We start from the raw sequence: 17,837 nt of genomic DNA on the forward strand, positions 1-17,837 counted from the left end.
CTGAGCTTCTGCCTCTAGCAGTGGCCGGATAGTGATCTATCGAAGGCTGAACTGAACCTTAATATCTAGGTATCTGTTTACTAGATGCCAAACTCAACTTGTCCTGTGGTTATATCTTCGCGAATAACCATATGGCCAGGGCTCCTGGGTCATTTGCAGTGAGCCACGGGGGGCTCCTAGCTAGCTCCAGATTCCACCGGCCCCCAGGTCGTCCCCCTTTCAAGTTCCTCCTTTTGCAGTCGGCTTTTCCATTTCAGCTGCACTTGCTGGCTGCTAGCTGCTCTGTAAAGTAAGTTATGATGACTTTGTGCTATAAAATAAAACAGCAATCCTCACAGCTGTTTTGATTCCATTTAATGAAATGGTGATGACATCTGAATGTCACAGTTGCAGAGAGGTGGATGGGTTGTGGTTGCTGAGAGTGGAAAGATCAGTATTATTCCCCAGGCTAATAGCTCATGTGACAGTTCTGCTGTTATCACTGTTCTGTGTCAGCCCGTGCCTGCTGCTATGTCCCCCTTACTAGGGAGAGACTTCAGGTGCAGCAATAGACCTCTAGCTATTTTTCGTTACCTATAAGTACAAATGGACAGCCAGGGTAGAGAGGATGCATGCAGTATTGGGAAGATGAGTAAGATCTGTCAGTAGAAAGGAGCGCTCAGCTAACAGTTCCTGCCATTCAAGAATTCAAAAAGCATGCTGTCTCAGGACGGCCAATAGAGTAGGTGTCATCCCATCAGAAAGTGCCAGAAAAATCTTTGGTTTCTCCTTCTTTGTCACAGATAAAGTGGAGAGAGCGCTGTTGGGAAGATATCAGACAGCAAACATGGAGGCAAGTCAAGAAGCCAGTCTCCTCAATCAATTATGCTAGAGGATTATCAAATCAATGAATTCACAGTGTGAGTGCTTGCGGCAGATGGACGAACACTTGTCGGCTATCGGGAGCCACGAGAGAGTCAGATTTATTTTCAAAGCTTGTTTGTCTCATTTCTCCTGCCTGGTGCTGGAAGGCAGAGCATGCATCTGTGATTTTTCAAATGCAAGAGATCTCCAGTGATTTTCTAGCTTGTGAGATTGGGCTCTGTGAGCTAAAATCTCCAGGACTTTTGGCTTTTTTCTCCTCAGAATGAGGACAAAAGGGTGCAGGTTTAGCAAGGGGTATCTCTCCATGCCTGTGGGTCTAAGCAATAGCAGCACGAGGTTGTTTTGTTCCATGAACTGGCCTCTCGGACTTGGCCGTGATGTTGGGGGTTTGCTCCGCCGTGACCTCAGGGATGGGCTGTCAGGCCTCTTCTGCCAGAGGTGTAGCCCGAGTCAGGATGACGTGCCCTCCAGTACACGGGGGTGTTTCCAGTGGTCACTGGGCAGTGCTGTTACCCCTTCCAACCACCAAGGATTCTGGGATTCTTAGTTGGCAGAGAACTTGAGATGAGCTCTCGTCCCAGCTGGTCGAGGAGGAAAGGGGTATCTGTTGAGTCAGAATTGGTAATTTCACAGCATCTGCCATCAGCTCCACGGAAAGGTTCCTTTATGTGGGAGGAATCATCTTTCCCATTTTGTGTTCTGGAACAAGTGGAAGTCCATTCTTGTTCTTGAAGTCAAACGAGGTGTCTGTGAACTTTCAGGATCTGAATGCACAGCCCCCAACCTAGTGCGTGACCAAGGAGCCTCCTTAGACAAATTCTAATTATTTTAAGGCAGAGCGAGTCGTAGTCTCCAGGGTTGGTAGAAGCAGGTCAGAATCTCAGGCTCTGTGCCTCAGTGTGTTCATTCATTCATTCATGCTTCCATCCATTCAGTTAGTTGATCAGCAAACCTTAATGAGGCCAGAGGTTCTCAACCCTAGCCCTCCACTGAAGAATTAAATCAGACTTTCTGGGTGATCCTATCATGCATCATTGAATCACTGTGCCAGGCTCTGAGGAGACCATAATGTGGAGAAGGGTGATGAAATGGGACAAGGGCCATGAAAGAAATAAACCCAGGCTTCAATGGGGGCAGAGAGAAGCAGCCCCAAATACAGGTAGGGCGAGGAGATGAAGTCCGCAGGGACTTTCTGGAGGAGGTGACACGGAGCTACTTTCAAAGAAGAAGCAGGAATTGTGTGTCATCCAGTCAAAGAATGGAGCAGGCAGATCATGCAAAGTCCTGGAGACTCTCCTAGCAGCTTGCTGTGGTTGATGTCTAAGATGCAAGTGAGAGGGAGAGGGTGGGCAGACAGGAGGAGTGGTGAACAGGGCCCCGCGGTGAGTGCACCATGCTGGGGAGGTCGGCCCACGTTTTGCAGGAAAACCCAGTGAAGGGACTGAGCTGATTAGATTTCAGTTTCAGAAAAGGCCTTCTGGCAGCTGAATGAAAAAATAAATAGGAGGGGGTTATAAATAGTTAGAGAATGAGCAAACCAAAATCATTAAAATTTGCCACCTTTTCTGATTAGGGTGTATATATGAATCTTGAAGAAAAAGATACAAGGTGAAGCTTTCTTGAAAAAAAAATTACTGTAAAACTCCCAATGGATTGTTTTAGGGAAGTACTCTTTAAAAATTGAAAAACTGAATTTGAAATTGAAAAAGTAAAGGTTTGCTCCAAATATATATCTTTGGAGATATATATTTTATTGCTTGAGTCTCTAAACAAATCACTTCTGATGGGCTTTTCTGGGTGATGATATTTGATGAGCTCTGCTGTGCCCCACCTTCCAGCTGAAAGGATAGTACTTTGGAGGGATAAGAAACCAGCTTCTGGAGTCAGAGAAATTTGGATTTAAATTCCAGCTCTGGCCCCAGTTAGCTGAGTGACCTTGAGAAATTTACTTAACCTCTCTGTGCCCCAGATTATGCATCTGTAAAGTAGGATGAAAATAGCATCTCCTTCCCAGGGTTACATGATGATGTACATGTAAATAACATGTGCATACATGTAAAGAGCCTGGTGCTCAAAAATGACAGAAGGAACCAAAGGGCAAATAACTAAAATCAAATGGCTCAGAAAGGAAAAGTGATGATCCACTAGGTGACCACTAGTTCTATTTTATTCCACTCTGGTGTGATCTAGCAACTTTTATTTTTTAACAAAAAGGGAAAGAAACTCATCGTCATTGTGTGGGTCCGTCTTTCCGGCCAGTCATTATAACCTCTGTGCAGAAGCACTGCATTAACCTGATGATTTCTGCTCGGAGCTCCTGAGCCAAAACCCAGGCGGAAAATGACCGTGTCTGCTCCTGCAACTCTCATGGTCTGTTCCTGCAACTCTCATGGTCTGGTGCAGGCAGAGGAGAATTTAGCTCCTTCACTTACGATATCTACGGTAACCCATCAGCTGCTGAGCTGAAGGATGTGTCTGCACTCCCCTTTCCCCTTTAATGTGCCATTAAATCAAATACTCTATTAGCAGAATTAGTTCATTCAGTGTCTGCACTGAAATGTCCTGCGAATTGCGTGATGTCTCTCGCAAATGGCCCTGCACTCTGGGGTCTACTTCAGCAGTTTATATCCCGAGGAGGAGGGCCGCGCTGCCCAAGGATCTGCCTGCCTTCCTCTAAGTAAAATATTATGGCTTCCACAAAGGATAATTATTTCGATCATTTTGCCATGTGCAAACCTGATGAATTCAAACACTGTCGATCTGGCTCTGGCCCAAGGCCTGCTGTCCTCACACCTGCAGCCTAGGATCTGCCTTGGCCACGGACTTCCCACTCTCTCAGCTTCTCTGCTCTGCGTGGGTCCACTCCAGGTGCTGGTGCCAAAACGTATGCTTTTGCTGAGTTAAAACATGGAGAAATTTTCTTCCTCAAAGAACTTGGGCAGGAACACAGAGCATCTTCACTTTTGTATTCTCCAGCAAGAGCTGTGGGTTGAAACTTAGCACCCGTATTTCCATTCCCTCTTATTTACACTTGTCACCCAATAAATGTGAAAGCAGGCAATGACAACTGCTGTGCCTCCGTCATCACACGCTCGTGCTCTGAAGATGAGCGGGATCTCAAGCACACAATGCCACTGACATTCAGCTTGAGTATGTTGAGCGTTGGTGTGACTCTTCACGTGCCACGGCTCTGGGCAGCTGCTGTGGCCACTGTGGCTGCTTTTCCTCTATGCTGAGCTAATGCACTTAGCTAATGTGCATTTAATCTGTTATCTTTTCCTAAAGTAGAAAGTCAGTGTGTTAGGGAAGTATTTGCTCCTGTAACAGACAAGCCTTAGAGTGGTGTGTTGGCAAATGTTTAACCTCTTCCAGTGGGGGGAAAGCCTGGTTTGTAGTATTTGCCAGTTTCTACAGTGTAAGTACTGCTACTGTGGCTGATTTCAAGACACAATGTGACATCATTAAATGCAGAGTTGGGAAGAGATATATGTAACCCTCCCATTACACAGTATTTCCACAAAAATAACCTCAAGAGCAGTACATAATAAATATGGTAAAATTATTAGTTTGAGATGAGTTTTGAATATTATTACCTTTAAAAAATATAATGTATTTGTTAGTTTATAAAACTTAACTCTTAATAATGGCTGTATTTAACAACTGACTTGCAAAATTCCTCCAAATTTAATCGTTGGTTTTCACAAGTCAGAATAAGGCAGCTCCAGCACATCACTGAGTTTACGAGTATAAAATGACATTTCTTATTTACAGCCCAGTCCAATGTGAATGTTTGTAGTGGCTCTCCACACGGTGAGTCAGGAGCCTGGGGTCTTCCATATGGACTCTCTGTTACCCCCTGGGGACCTCAGAGCCCTCTCACTTCCAACCAGGAGTTGGGGAAAGAGCACACAGGATGTCACATGGGTGGTTTTCATGGGCCAGACTTGGAAATTGTATCTATCACTTTCATCCATGTTCCCTTGGCTGAAATTGTCACATGGTCACACCTAACTTCAAGAGAGGCTGGGAAATATAATTGAGCTGTGTGCCCAAGAGGAAAGGAAACGGGGTTGGTGGGCAGGTAGCCAGTTTCTGCCACAGCACTAAGAGTGACTCCTGCCCTGGCTGCCGTCAGGCAGCAGGTAGACTAAGGGAAAAGAGCAACTGGCCCTGCTTTCCTTTCCTTATAAAGCATTCAAGAGTTTAACAGGCATAGACAGTGAAATGGATTGTTATGAAATTGGCAATTAATAAATAGAATTATGCCTGTGTAAGAACCAGGTTGTATGTTATTCAACTGTCACTGTGACTCGAAAGTGATGCCAGCTGGGCCGGGATGCTGTGGCAGGTGTGGGAGCTGGTTTTTCTAAGCACAGTGGTCCATCTGTCCATTGGTCTGTCCATCCATCCATCCATCCACCCATCCAATAAGCCTTTATTCAGGCCCTGTGTTAGCTCTGGATATACAGAGGTGCTTAAGGGTGTGCTTATAGCCCAGTGAGGAAGCGAGAATCAGACAAGCCCAGATTAAGATATGTGTCTAGCTGAGGAGAAAGCAGCTAAAAATCTGGGAAGTGAAAAAGCTTCCTGAGGAGGCGACATCTGATGTGGATCTAGATAGAAGCATGGGTAGAGTTTTCTAGGCATAGAAGGGGGAAGTGCATTCTAGACAAGGGGAACAGTTGGTACAAAGATCCAGAGGAGTGGAAGAGCAGGGCTTGTTCCAGAAATGGCAAGAAACTCAGGGTGGCAAGAGATGGGGCTGAAAAGATGAGTTTGCAATAAATTGTGAAGATCTTTATACGGAGTACATAGGAGTTTGGAATTTGCCTGTAGGACTATGCTTCTCAAAATGGGACCATGTACCTCTAGGGGTACCCAGTGGTATGTCAGGGGGTATGCATATGTGGATGAAAATTTTCTTTGTCTGCTCTGTTGATGGTAAGCAATTCAAAATGATTTTTGAGAAGTCCTGGCAAAAGTATCTCTCCATCTCAGTGGGCCAATGTCTAGTCCTGGACCAATCCTGTGGTCAGTGGAATGCAATGCTCTGATTGGCTGGGGCTGAGTCACATGGTGTGCCCTTGAGCCTGGGGTGAGGGGTGCTACCCGAAGCTCAAGGGCTGAGAAAAGAGAAGCAGTGATGCCGCAGAGGAAAATTCAGACGTGGGACAGAAGAGGAGGGAGTGGCTGCCAGGAAGCCCACCAGCAGCTGACCTATACAGGTGGAAAACAGCAACTGGACGACTGTCCCTAGAACTGTCATTTGTAATAGAGAGTGAAACTGGTATGATAGAGGGAAAAATCATTTTCTTTCAGTTTGCAGTTCATGAAATAATGGGCGAACCAAAAGAACCAAGGGCTGCTTTTCTGAGATAGAACCAGGTGGGAAGCTGGGAAACACACCCCTTTATCTCCAGCCTTTGAAATCTAAACCCAGGCCCCATCCTGCTTCCTCTCAGGCTCCTGGCCTGGGAGACTCCTCAGCAAAGCCAGTGGTGTCATTGTGGTCACCGTAATTATGCCAAATCACGAACCCACAAGGCCCGAGCCAGGAAGGCCCTGCCCCAAAGCAGATAAGCCAGGCTGGTAAGCGAGCGCCCCACACCTCACATCCTGCTTAGCAAATGGCTCCGGGGAACCACAGAGCCCGAGGCAGACCCTGCAGGGCTGCTCGTGGGAAAGGACCACAGCCAGGCAAAGGTCACTGTCTACAGGCCCTGAGCCCCACCAGAGGTGTGTTATTTATGAGGCCTCTGCATGGTGGGTGTGGTGGGAAAAGTCGGACCCTGAAATCAGGCCGAGTTGGTGTTGCACTTTCATCCCCTGCAGGTCCAAAGACAGGGGACTTTACCCCTGAAACTCATTCCCTCACACGTACGCGGGATGACAGTGGCTGCCCTTCAGGGTGGCGGAGCTTCAACGAGATAGCCCAAGTAAGCACCTGGCATGGGGGTGACAGAACAGGTGCTCAGGAAATGCCAGTCTGCTCAATGATAAAGTGGGCGCTTAGGAGGAATTACTATGGATGCCTAGGGCTTTCTCAAACATGATCTCATTTCATTCCCACCACCGTGGGAGGCGAGTCTCATTGTTATTCTCACTTTACAGGTGAGGAACGGCGGCTCACAGAGGTCAAGCCATTATCCAGGGTGACACAGGTGGAAAGCGGAGAGCTGGGCTTGACCCCAGGCAGCTGGGGTCTAAGGAGGCCAAGAGAGAAGGACTTCCCCATGACGGTGGACACAGCTGGAGATGATGCCTGGAAAGGGGCCTGGGTGTCCTGCCCTGCCCAGCGTTCAGTGCCATCGGCCGCTGCTTCTCAGCGAGTAGAACTGACCGCAAATCAGACTGGCAGCTCGGAGCCGTCCCATCTGAGTGGAGCACAGGAGGTAAAGCGAGAGTATGAACGGTGCAGGGCACCCATAAAAAATTTACGGCCGCCATCTAATTTTAGAGCCTTCATTTTTCAATAGAAAAACGCTACTGTATGTGCCACCAAACTGTGAAACAAACAGAATAAGTGCCCTCAGAAACGGTCCTCCTTAAGTATGATGCTGTAAAAATGGCCAGTGGGGAAAACCTCCTTAGCGTTAAAGTACCCCACGACCTACCTTGCCTCTCATTTTAGATCAGAAACTCTACTGGAAATGCTGCAGGCCAGGCTAGGAGAATTCTGGAGAATTGGAGTGAAGGCGTTGACTACAAGGCTTCTTGTATATTTGCGGCTGGGTGGGGAGCCTTGGAGACGCCACCGGAAATACCAGATTTGACATAATGCCGGTATTCAGCAGCCCTCACACGAACCAGATTGGCAATTTCTTGCCATTGTAATGATAAATTGTTACACAGGCTGAACTAACAATTGTAATAATAATAACAGTTAACATTTATGCAGCATGTACTATGCTCCAGTAACATATTCTGTTAAGGTCACAATGTCCCTTTATCATGACATTGTCAGTAGTATACCTATAATAACAGCAATACTCGCTAACATTTATTGAATCATTACTGTGGTTACTTTAACCCCACAATCATATTAATCTTCCAAACTTCAAAACAATGCTTTGATGCTTTTATTATTCCCATTGTACAGATAATAAAACTGGCTGACGTAGTTAGTAAGTGGCTGAGCTGGATTGTAAGCTAAGATGTGTCTGAATCCCGAGCTGGAGGTCCTACCCACAGCAGATGCTGCCTCCCAGAGAAACCCCAGAGCGATGCCCAGTCTTTTTTTATTTTTCTGAAGTATTTACCATTCTAAAAGCATGTCTTCCTGTGTGTGTGTGTGTGTGAGAGAGAGAGAGAGAGAGAGGGAGAGTTGTACATGCATGTGTGTTTTGTTTTTTTTTTAATTTATCTGATTCCAAGCCCATAACTGCTTATTTGCGTGGTATGTTGGTATCAAAGGTGGGTCTAATGTCTTCTCCACACCCTTAGCTTCATTCCCACTCTAGGAAGTAGCTTAACTTGTCAGATGTTGCTATGGTGTCCTGGGACCTCAGTTTCTGTCTCCCCTTCATCTGGGAACTCACCTAAAGCTGGAGCTACAGTGTGAAGCTTCAATGGCCTTGAGAAGTTCAATGCGGAGAGGTGGGATTCTGGGACTAGTAAAGCTGGTTTTAGCTTTAAGCAAAGGAAATGGAAGGAGGGATAGAAAAGACAGGGGGCCCAAGCTGAGATAAGAGGACTGAGACATTTCTGTGATTGCGCAGAGACAGCAAGACCAGGAAGGCACCATGGCTGCTGTGCACAAGGACGAATGGGCTGCTCTCTCCTTTGGACCCGGCAAGATATAGGCTTTGCTCTAGCCTACAATGACCATATGGCTGATCAATCAAAATCAGATACTGAGTGAAGGTGGGAGGGTGCTATTAATAATAGGTAGAACAGAAGAGAGCAACCAGACTGTCCTGGGCGTACAGGATGCGTGTCTCTCTGCTGTGCTCCCTTCCTTGCAAACTGATGTGAGAAGAACAATGAATTACAAGTGAGTTTCAATTGGAAACTCTGTCATGCCTCGGCATATCAGGGGAGCCCTGTTACTAAAGGTGTGAAGTTGTGGGGTGCAGCCAGGAGAAACCCAGCAATAGACAGTGGGCACTTAACTCTTGGTTGCCTTTTTTAAAAAAATCTTTTAAGGTTAGATGCCTTATCTCGATACTGGATCATTTCTTCTACATTTACCAAGTTTTGCAGATTTGCTTCCTGGAATCTATAAAGCTTTTGTGAAATTCTTCCTTTAGTGAAGTGAGGGATAATTAGTTGCCCTGCTATATACAGCTGCGGCCTGCCATCCTGGTGAGGTGCCCTGCCCATGTATATCTGTGGACACACACAGACATACATAGATACAATATTTAGTTACACTGGAATTATTTCCTTACCTGCATAACACTAATTGTAAAAATGTGTTTATAGTATTGGATAACTAGGACTTCCTTATTTCTGCCTAAAAACCTGAAGTTTCTGTTTATATATATTTTTGTTTGTTTGTTTGTTTCTATATATTTTTTAAAATTCATTTTTAAATTTGAAAATTAATACATGAATACAATATCATTATAAAAGATTCAAACAATATAGTATGGACATAGGGGAAAATGTGAAAAATTCCCTTTTCATGACCCAAACTCCGAAAGGCTCTCATTCTCACCCACCCCACCCAATCCCCCTGCAAGATAATGGTTTGGTGTTTATCAGTGCCCTCCTTTTGTAATTATCAACTCCTATGTGTAATTATCAACTTAATGTGCAAAGAAAATCTAAGAAAAATCTTTTTTGAAAGTGCCTCCTTTCATACAAGTTTTATATTCTAGGAAGAGAAAACTCTGCTTAGTGTCACCCTGGTTCACTGCAAAATTGCTTCTCTGAACCCTGGACAACTTTTATCCCCAAGCGGTGACTGAACCTGGTTTTTGAGTTGCTAATGTCGTCTCTGGGGTCAGCTGGGGAATAAAGGAAAGAGACTGGGCTTTGGCATCTGACCTGGGTTTGAATCCCAATGTGATCACCATTCAGCTGTGACCTTGGGAAAATTGGGTAGTGTTCATCCCTTCCCAGGGGTCAAGGACCAGGACTCTGGAGGCACGCTGCCTGGGCTCAAATCCCCGCTTCCCCACTTACTCAGTGAGTAGCTTTCAAAAAGCCATTGGACCTCTCAGTGCCTTAGTTTCCCCATCTGTGAAATGGGGAAAAGGATAGTATCCACCTCTCAGGGTTGTTGTGAGAACTAAGGAAGTTAATTTAGTACCTGGCATACACACAGTGAGTATTCAATAAACATCAGCTGCTTTTTATTACATTCCCATACATACAGAATTCAGTTATGTTAGTCTACACAGAGGTAATAAATATCCTGCCTTGAGGAACACAGGTGAGTACAATCAAATTATTACAAAGCTAAAAAGACAGCACAACCTTAAAAATTCCGGCAGAAATTTTCATCACCAGGGCCTGCACAAAATTCTCTTTGGACTCAAAACACAGAACCCTCAATCCCACATTCTGTCTCACCCTCCAGCCTTTCAACTCGTTCTTTAAACTTCAGTCACCCTCACACCTCGCTCTTTCCTTCTAGTCTCACCGCTGACCCTCACCTCCTTCCCAGGTCAAGGCCACCTGACCTCACACCCCTGCTATGTACTACCTTTCCATGTGTTCTATGCCCAGCAGTCAGGTCAGGTCTCAAATTGATGCTTGGAACATGTAATACCCATGAAGGAAACTTTACCTTAATCAGTTCCCTTGTTGATTACAGTGACATTCAAAATTCTTTGTCAAGGTTATCTCCAAGCCTTTCCTCAAGCTAGTCTTCTCTCCCTGCTGTCTAAACATGTCTTCCATAATCAATAAGCCAACACATTCAAGTTTCCAATGGGATGTGCGTGAGATGCTGGAGGGAGGGCTGGATTTGCACACCTTTAAAATCCTTTCCAGTTCTGTAGACCATTTTTTTTAGAAGGTCTACAGATCTATAAATAATAATGGCTTAGCACTTACTATGTACTAAACATTGTTAATTGCCTTCGTTTTACGTTCGTTAACTCATTTAATTCTTCTAAATTTAATGAAGGAGGTAATAGATTGTCCTGTTTTACATATGAGAAAGCTGAGTCTTGGAGAAGATAAATTGAGGGTCCAAGTTTGCCCAGCTAAGATGGGGAGGACTCGAACACAGACCCACTCTTGGGGTCGGGGGCAGTGTCTGTCAGAGAGCTGCCTCTCCCCAGCTTTTGTTAGCATGGGTTAAATATTTCCAAGTCTATTCTTCACCCCCACCCTCAGCCATACATTTTCTTTCTAGTACATAAACAGATGAATAATAAAACATGAGTGATCCCTCCCCAGGGTTGCACACCATAATCACCAGAGGACAGACACCTGGCTCCTGTGGGCCCTGGAATCAGAATCGCTGCAAATAGATATTTTGGAAGGGGTACTCCAGGAATCCTGCTAGACCTGGTTAGAACTCTGCCCAGGGACCAAGCCAGCTGAATCGATGGTTTCCTTTCTGGTCTGTATTACCTGTTTTTGTTGAATCCTTTTATTAATTCTTTTGTTTTGCTACAATCCTGAAAGTAGACTGACCAACTGCTTGCTTGCAGGAAATTTAAGTATTTTGACAGTACAGAAGAGGGGTGCATCTGGAGATTTCTGGACCCAGTTGTAACCAGACTTGCCCGTCCTGAGCAAATTGATTGCTTCCGGTTCCATCACTTCTGTACAGTGACTGACTTCCGGAGCTTAACTCCCCGACAGCCAGGAGGAAGGAGGCAAAAGGACACCTTTTAATTTATAGTAAGCAGAGATCAGTTTTGTTTTTTGTGGTTTTTTGGGGCTCATTTAAAATGCCAGGCCCATTTGAAACAATAAAATCTTGTTTAGTTTTCCCTTATAAAACACTTCTCAGGTATTTATCAAAATCCTAGAAAAATACATATTTGTTAACATACTGCAATTCCCGCAAGAGATAAGTATTTACAAAATTTGCTTTGGGCATTGATGCTACAAGAATATTAAAAAGTATTAACTTTACCGCTGAATGAATCCTTTATCAATTAAAAATAAATTCAGATCACAATAGGTTTGAGAAGCTACAGCAGTAGGAAAACACCTTCGCTTCAAACAAAAGCTATCTTTCTCAGCAAGAATAGAGTTACTAGGGTGGAAAATCAGGTTAATTTCCATTTCACTAATAATATCTGAAATGAAATAACATTATAACTCTCCCCTCCAAACTTGGAGCTAGACACCTGGAATATTTACTTATTTCCCCTCCAGAGAAAATAAGGGTGGATGTTACCTTTAAGCTACATACACATTTAATTAACAAATGGAGGGAAAATTATTCTGGCTGCATTTAAACAAGGCACAGGCACGTAGACTTTAAGAGATCTGACCTTAAAAATGAAGAAAATATTATTGTAATTACTCCATTTGCTAAAAACAAATGATGTGGCATTTGAATTTAAGACTTCTATCAAAAGCAGCTGAGTGTCTAATCAGTTCACACCTTTCCATTTTAATGGAGTTGGGCTTGAGCCATTGCATTTACAATTATCCAGGCTGACTTCATCCCTTTGAAATGACTTAAAAAGATGAGCATTCATGGATTATTTATTAGCTCCTCGTGACTGTATTTCCAAGAATGGAAACAACACATTGCATCAAAGTCTAGTTTCCAAGTTTAACTCTTTTCATTAACAGCATGACTGTACGTGTTTGCAAAAGGCGTCTCTGTAGTCACAGGACATCTTATCGTGCTTTTTCCTCCACGTGCGTCTTTCGGAGTAGCCTTTGTTCCCTTGCAAACTCAGAAAGAATGCTGATGCCAGTCCTGGCGGCTGCCTGTGATGCCCTGTAAACACTGTGGCTGCAGAAAGCAGGCTGCTTGGAGAGGCAGCTGATCCCAGCCTGCTGTAGCCATCACTGATAGGGAAGGCCTGTCTCGGGCTCAGCAGAGAACTCGGTGACACGGTGGCACTGGCAGTTTAACCCAGACACACATTCTGCCTAGATAACAAGAATGTCACGTGTGAGTCCCAGACAGCAACCCCAGAGGAGCTCCAGGTCTGAGGCGGTGCTGGCGGCACACGGCCTATCTGCCACCTGAAGCCCATCCTCGCCCGCCTGGCTGTGAATCTCACCTCCGTGTGAGTGAAAAGCAGTCCAAGCATCGTGGCCAGACCTCCTCGCAGGCAGGCAAGGGACAGTGAATCTTGCAGGGAGGGACTCTTGCAAAAGCCAGCCAGGCCCTCTAGTTAAAGTTGACAAAGGCGTTTGAGGCCGGCTTTTCAGGGGGAGTTCAGATTCTTCCAAGAGAAAACAGAATGAGAGAAAAATAAACAGCTGTGGTGGAAGCCCTGGAAGAAAGCGGTGCTCAGGCCTGAATCCTGCAAGAATCTCCTCTGGAAAGGCAGGGGAGATGAAAGCAAGGAAAGAGTGACAGTCACTGCAAGCCTGGGATCTGTCTTACGGAATCCTGATTCTTTGTGGTGGTTAAACTTATGTACGCCTTACAGGCAGAGGCTGCGAATGTATTTTGCTACCTTTTTTTTAACCTAATGCCAAAACCATTGGATAAAACCTTATGCTGCACTTTTAGAAAATCTTATATAGCAAAGTTTACAAACAGTACAAATGATATCTGGTTACTTGCTTTGCAAAGCTTGTTTTTACAGAACCCTTCTGGAAATTTCCATTGAAATAGTGGTGCCCCTATGATATCCCAACTATAATTTGATTTATGAAAAATTTATTTACACAAAGAGGCATCTCTAATATACAAAATAGGACCCACCTGTAACTTTTCCCCTAGGGACCAGGTTGGAGACATATGATAAAACAAAACCATTTTTATAAAGCATATATCCTGTCTTTGTATAAAAGTCTGAGAACAAAACCATTTTTATAAAGCATATATCCTGTCTTTGTATAAAAGTCTGAGATCCCTGCTAAAGCAAATTTAAGAATGAAAAATTGCCTTTATCGAGGTAAAAACGGATTCATATTATTTAAAATATGGGGCTGAGATGACATAGTTATAATTATTATTGTAATTCTTCTTTTTATAATTCTTACTAAGTACAAAGAATAAAAATTCCTTGATCAAAAAGAAGTTTTGAGGATAAGGATTGCTGCTTTGGATAAAATAAGAACCAATCCAGAACTTGTGGGAAAAATTTTGTCCTAGCTGACTTGATTTGTTGATTTGCTCATTGAGAGTTCAGTGATCATGTCATTCATTGATTCACTCACTGATTTGTTCATTCATTGTCATTCATTTAGCAGCTACCCCTCCAGGGGTCGCCATGAGTAGACACTGTGTTTGGAGATACACAAATGCAGCAAACATGGATCTTACCCTCAAATAGTTTATCATCTAATGAGAAAGAGAAAACAGGTTCACAAAGAACTATTAACAAGGCAGGATATGGTAAATGCAAAAAGAGAGATGAGAGGAAGTGCCGTGATGAGTGGCATCCCACTGGGAGGTTTTACTTGAGCTGACTCTGGGCAGATGGGGAGCTGGGTGGTGGTAAAGAAAATCCCAAGAATGCCTTGGTAGAGAAGGTCCAGCGAATCCTGCTGTGAAATAATTTATGTCCCTAGATGTGGAGCAAGACAGGAGCGTACTTGCATACTTGCTGGGTGAGCAAATGACTCAACATTCCTCCTGGTTTGCTGCTGACTCTCTGTGTCCTTGGGCAAGACACCTGTGGGCCTGGGGCTATTTTTAGAAAAGGTAGTTACTATGATTAACTTCTGGACAGAATTCCAATATATATCATTGTAGAGAAAAATTACAAGTATAGGTATATGAGAACAAAAAAATTAGAAAATCTTCCCCATAATTCTAACACTGTAAACATTGTGTGGATATTCCTCTAGACTTTTCGATTTATATATCTGTCTACATGTATTTTGTATTGTGGTGAAAACCACATAACATTAAATTTACCATCTTAACCACTTTAAGTGTACAGTTTAATAGTAAGTACATTCACGATGCTGTGCAACAGATCTCTAGAATGTTTTCATCTTGCAAAACTGAAACTCTATACCCACTGAACAGGAATTCCCATTCCCCTTCCCTACCCTTTGTACTTTCTGTTTCTATGACTTTGACTTTAGATACTTCATATGAGTGGGATCATTCAGCATTTGTCCTTTTGCAGCTGGCTTCTTTTGCTTAGCATAACGTCTTCAAGGTTCATCCATGTTGTAGCCTGTGACAGGATTTCCTTCCTTTTAAAGGCTGCGTAGTATTCCATTGTATTTATATAGTACCACATTTTCTTTGTTCATTCGTCTGTCGATGGACATTTGGTTGCTTCCGGCTCCCGGCTATTGTGAATAACGCTGCTATGAACATGGATGTATAAATATCTCTTAGAGATCCTGCTCTCAATTCTTTCAGATATGTACCTAGAAGTGGAATTGCTGTATATATGGTAGTTCTATTTTTAATATTTTGAGGGACTACCATATTGTTTGCCGTAGCGGCTGCACCATTTTACATTCCCACCAGCAGTGCTCAAGTGTTCCAGTTTCTCCACATCCTTGCCAACACTTATTTTCTGTTCTTTTGATAGTGGCCATCCTAATGGGTGTGAGATGATATCTCATTGTGGTTTTGATTTGCATTTCTCTTACTTAGAATGAATCCTGCAGAGGAAGAGGAAGTACCTCTTCAGGGAGAGCCAGACTCAAGAGCCAACATTTGGCATTGAGTCCTAGTTGCAGCTTTGATGTCGGCTCATAACTCGACACAGCCTCATCATCGTCTCATTTCTCTCAGCTAATCGACTCTAATACCCACCCTACCTCTCTTTCCTGTGTTACCACTGAGGAGCTTTGAGCTAATCTTTGAGGATAACAAAGCTAATAACTTTGTTCCGAAGAGCCAGTCTTGTATAAACACAAGGTACTATGAGCAACTTGTCAAGATCTCCTAAAGGTCCACGGAGCAAGGCAGGACCCTGAAGTCACATCACAGTAAACATTACTAGCGGCTCACTCTAAATCCTTTGATGACATCTATCTTCAGATATAATCCACACTGAACCCAGCACTTATCACTTCATCTGAACCATGAGTTTGACCATTTGTCTCCGTTTTCTCCCCCTTCAATGGCTAGGAACAAATTCAGAGTTTTGAGTTTCAACTGTTTGATTCTTGTAGTCGCTAAGACAATAACAGATTAAATAGGATGAACCAAGCGGCCATACTTCATGTAACGTTATCCCCAGAGATAAATGTACAACGTTGTTTCGGAGGCTGTGGTGGTGTCTGCAGTGTAACTAAGGTTGACAGACTGCCTGCATGTGGGTGGCTGTCTCCTTTCCAGCTGTGACCAACTGAATTATATCACCTGTCCCGTTTGATGTATTAGGATATGCCCAAGCTCAAGATGCATGTTGCTGCAATAGGGAAATTAATGTCCACCACTGGAGGCAATTAATAATGATTAGAAGCAAAACGGCGGGGTTAAATCTGTGCATTTCCAGAGTGTTCATACACTTTTATACTATACTTCAGTCTAGTTGCTCAAAGGAAAAAAAATACCCTTTGGGGGGGGACTAGAACAATCTTATCTTAATTAATGTGTAAACTTAGATGAAACGTCAAAGTCCCTTCAATGAGACATGTTTATTCATTATTTATTTAATCGTCCCTTCCCAGGGTTAGAGAAAAACACTGCACAAAAAGTAGCATCCTAAGGAGAGAAATGTTCGGATTCAGTTGAGTTGCTGGCAGAACTCCTGGGCTTTTTGAACTGCCACATACAACTCATGGACTGGGGTGAGAAATTCTCGCCTCTTTCATTTTACAATTCTGTAGTTAATATACTAAAAAAAAACCAGCAACAAATTAGCACACCATATATTGCAATGCTTGGTTTAGTGCAACTCCATAAAAATCTGCATGTAAAATACATAGCGGTGGCTAAATAATTTCCCTTTGGTTACTAACATCTAGATATAAATTTGAATATTAGAAATTTAAACTGAACAAGGGATTTTGCTCAAAAAATGCAGGAAACACTGAAAGCAAATTGGGTATAAATCTATAAGGCTGAAGAGCCTGAACAGTATTGATGTATGTAAGCACACACGCACCTCTGACTAGGCATTTATGTCACCATGTATTAGTGTAAAGCATGCACAATACAAATATTCATTGATCAGATATTTTATTAGGAAATTTCATTAAACAGATTAAAACGTAATTGGCCATCAGCTGGACTTTATAGCTCCGAGAAGATTATATACTTCAGTGATAATGCAGTTCTCCTTAATTAAAAACTATGAGATAAAGGTCTTGGAAAACTTCAAAGCCCTATTTTACTATGATGGAATCTAAAAATAGAAACTCTGAAATGATTCCTTCACTGTGAACCTGCAATGACTGTGGTGACATTGAAATTCTCTTTGCAACTTGAACTCATGAGACAGTCCAAGGCTACCCATGGGCATGATGCCTCCTCACATTTCTCCTTCACTGTGTCCTCAAGAGTGACTCAGCCTACACCATCTCAAAAGAGACTCAATTAGAATGAAAAATTCAGTCAAGAATCAGTCATTTGATGAACTTAACCCAGATATTTGGATTTACTAAAATATTTAATTGACTTTTAATAGCAAACATACTTTTTTGGCATCATTTTTTATGTGGGTATTTAGCATCCTGTGACTGAATGTCTACACAGTAATTTAGTTTTAACAATCCATTCATTTAATCATTCATTTGTTCATTAAATAGTCTTTAGGTCCTTACCACCGTTATTTATCCATTTGCCTCAAAATCTTGCCTTGGCTGGGCATGGCTGAGTTAAGTTTCAGAGACAGGATAAGCCTGCTGTTTATCAATGAATCACATGACATTGATTACTTTATTTTGATTATTTTTAGGAATCTGCTCATTCAACAGGTATTTTTTGAGTACTAACTGTATTTAAAGCTTGA

The 17,837-nt window shown here is 43.2% G+C and overlaps 1 protein-coding gene across 6 annotated transcripts in view; it reads left to right on the top strand.

Annotated features, from left to right (window-relative positions):
- The window catches only part of LOC309665532 (uncharacterized protein), a 219,767-nt gene that overhangs the window by 180,630 nt on the left and 21,300 nt on the right, over window positions 1–17,837 (top strand). For 2 of the 6 annotated variants that reach the window (XR_014266473.1, XR_014266477.1), the window contains 2 exons: window positions 783–899; window positions 6,976–11,667. Coding sequence is in view for 1 of the 6 variants with exons in the window: in XM_082472173.1 (XP_082328299.1) it covers window positions 6,976–7,256; window positions 8,583–8,666 (365 nt within the window). In the remaining 5 variants the exon portion in view is untranslated. The remainder of the gene's footprint in view (window positions 1–782; window positions 900–6,975; window positions 11,668–17,837) is intronic. The other 4 variants (XR_014266474.1, XR_014266475.1, XM_082472173.1 and 1 more) reach the window with 4 other exon arrangements.

The sequence above is a fragment of the Balaenoptera physalus genome (assembly GCF_965194825.1).
Source record: "Balaenoptera physalus genome assembly, chromosome: 8".
In the NCBI taxonomy this organism is placed as follows: Eukaryota; Metazoa; Chordata; class Mammalia; order Artiodactyla; family Balaenopteridae; genus Balaenoptera; species Balaenoptera physalus.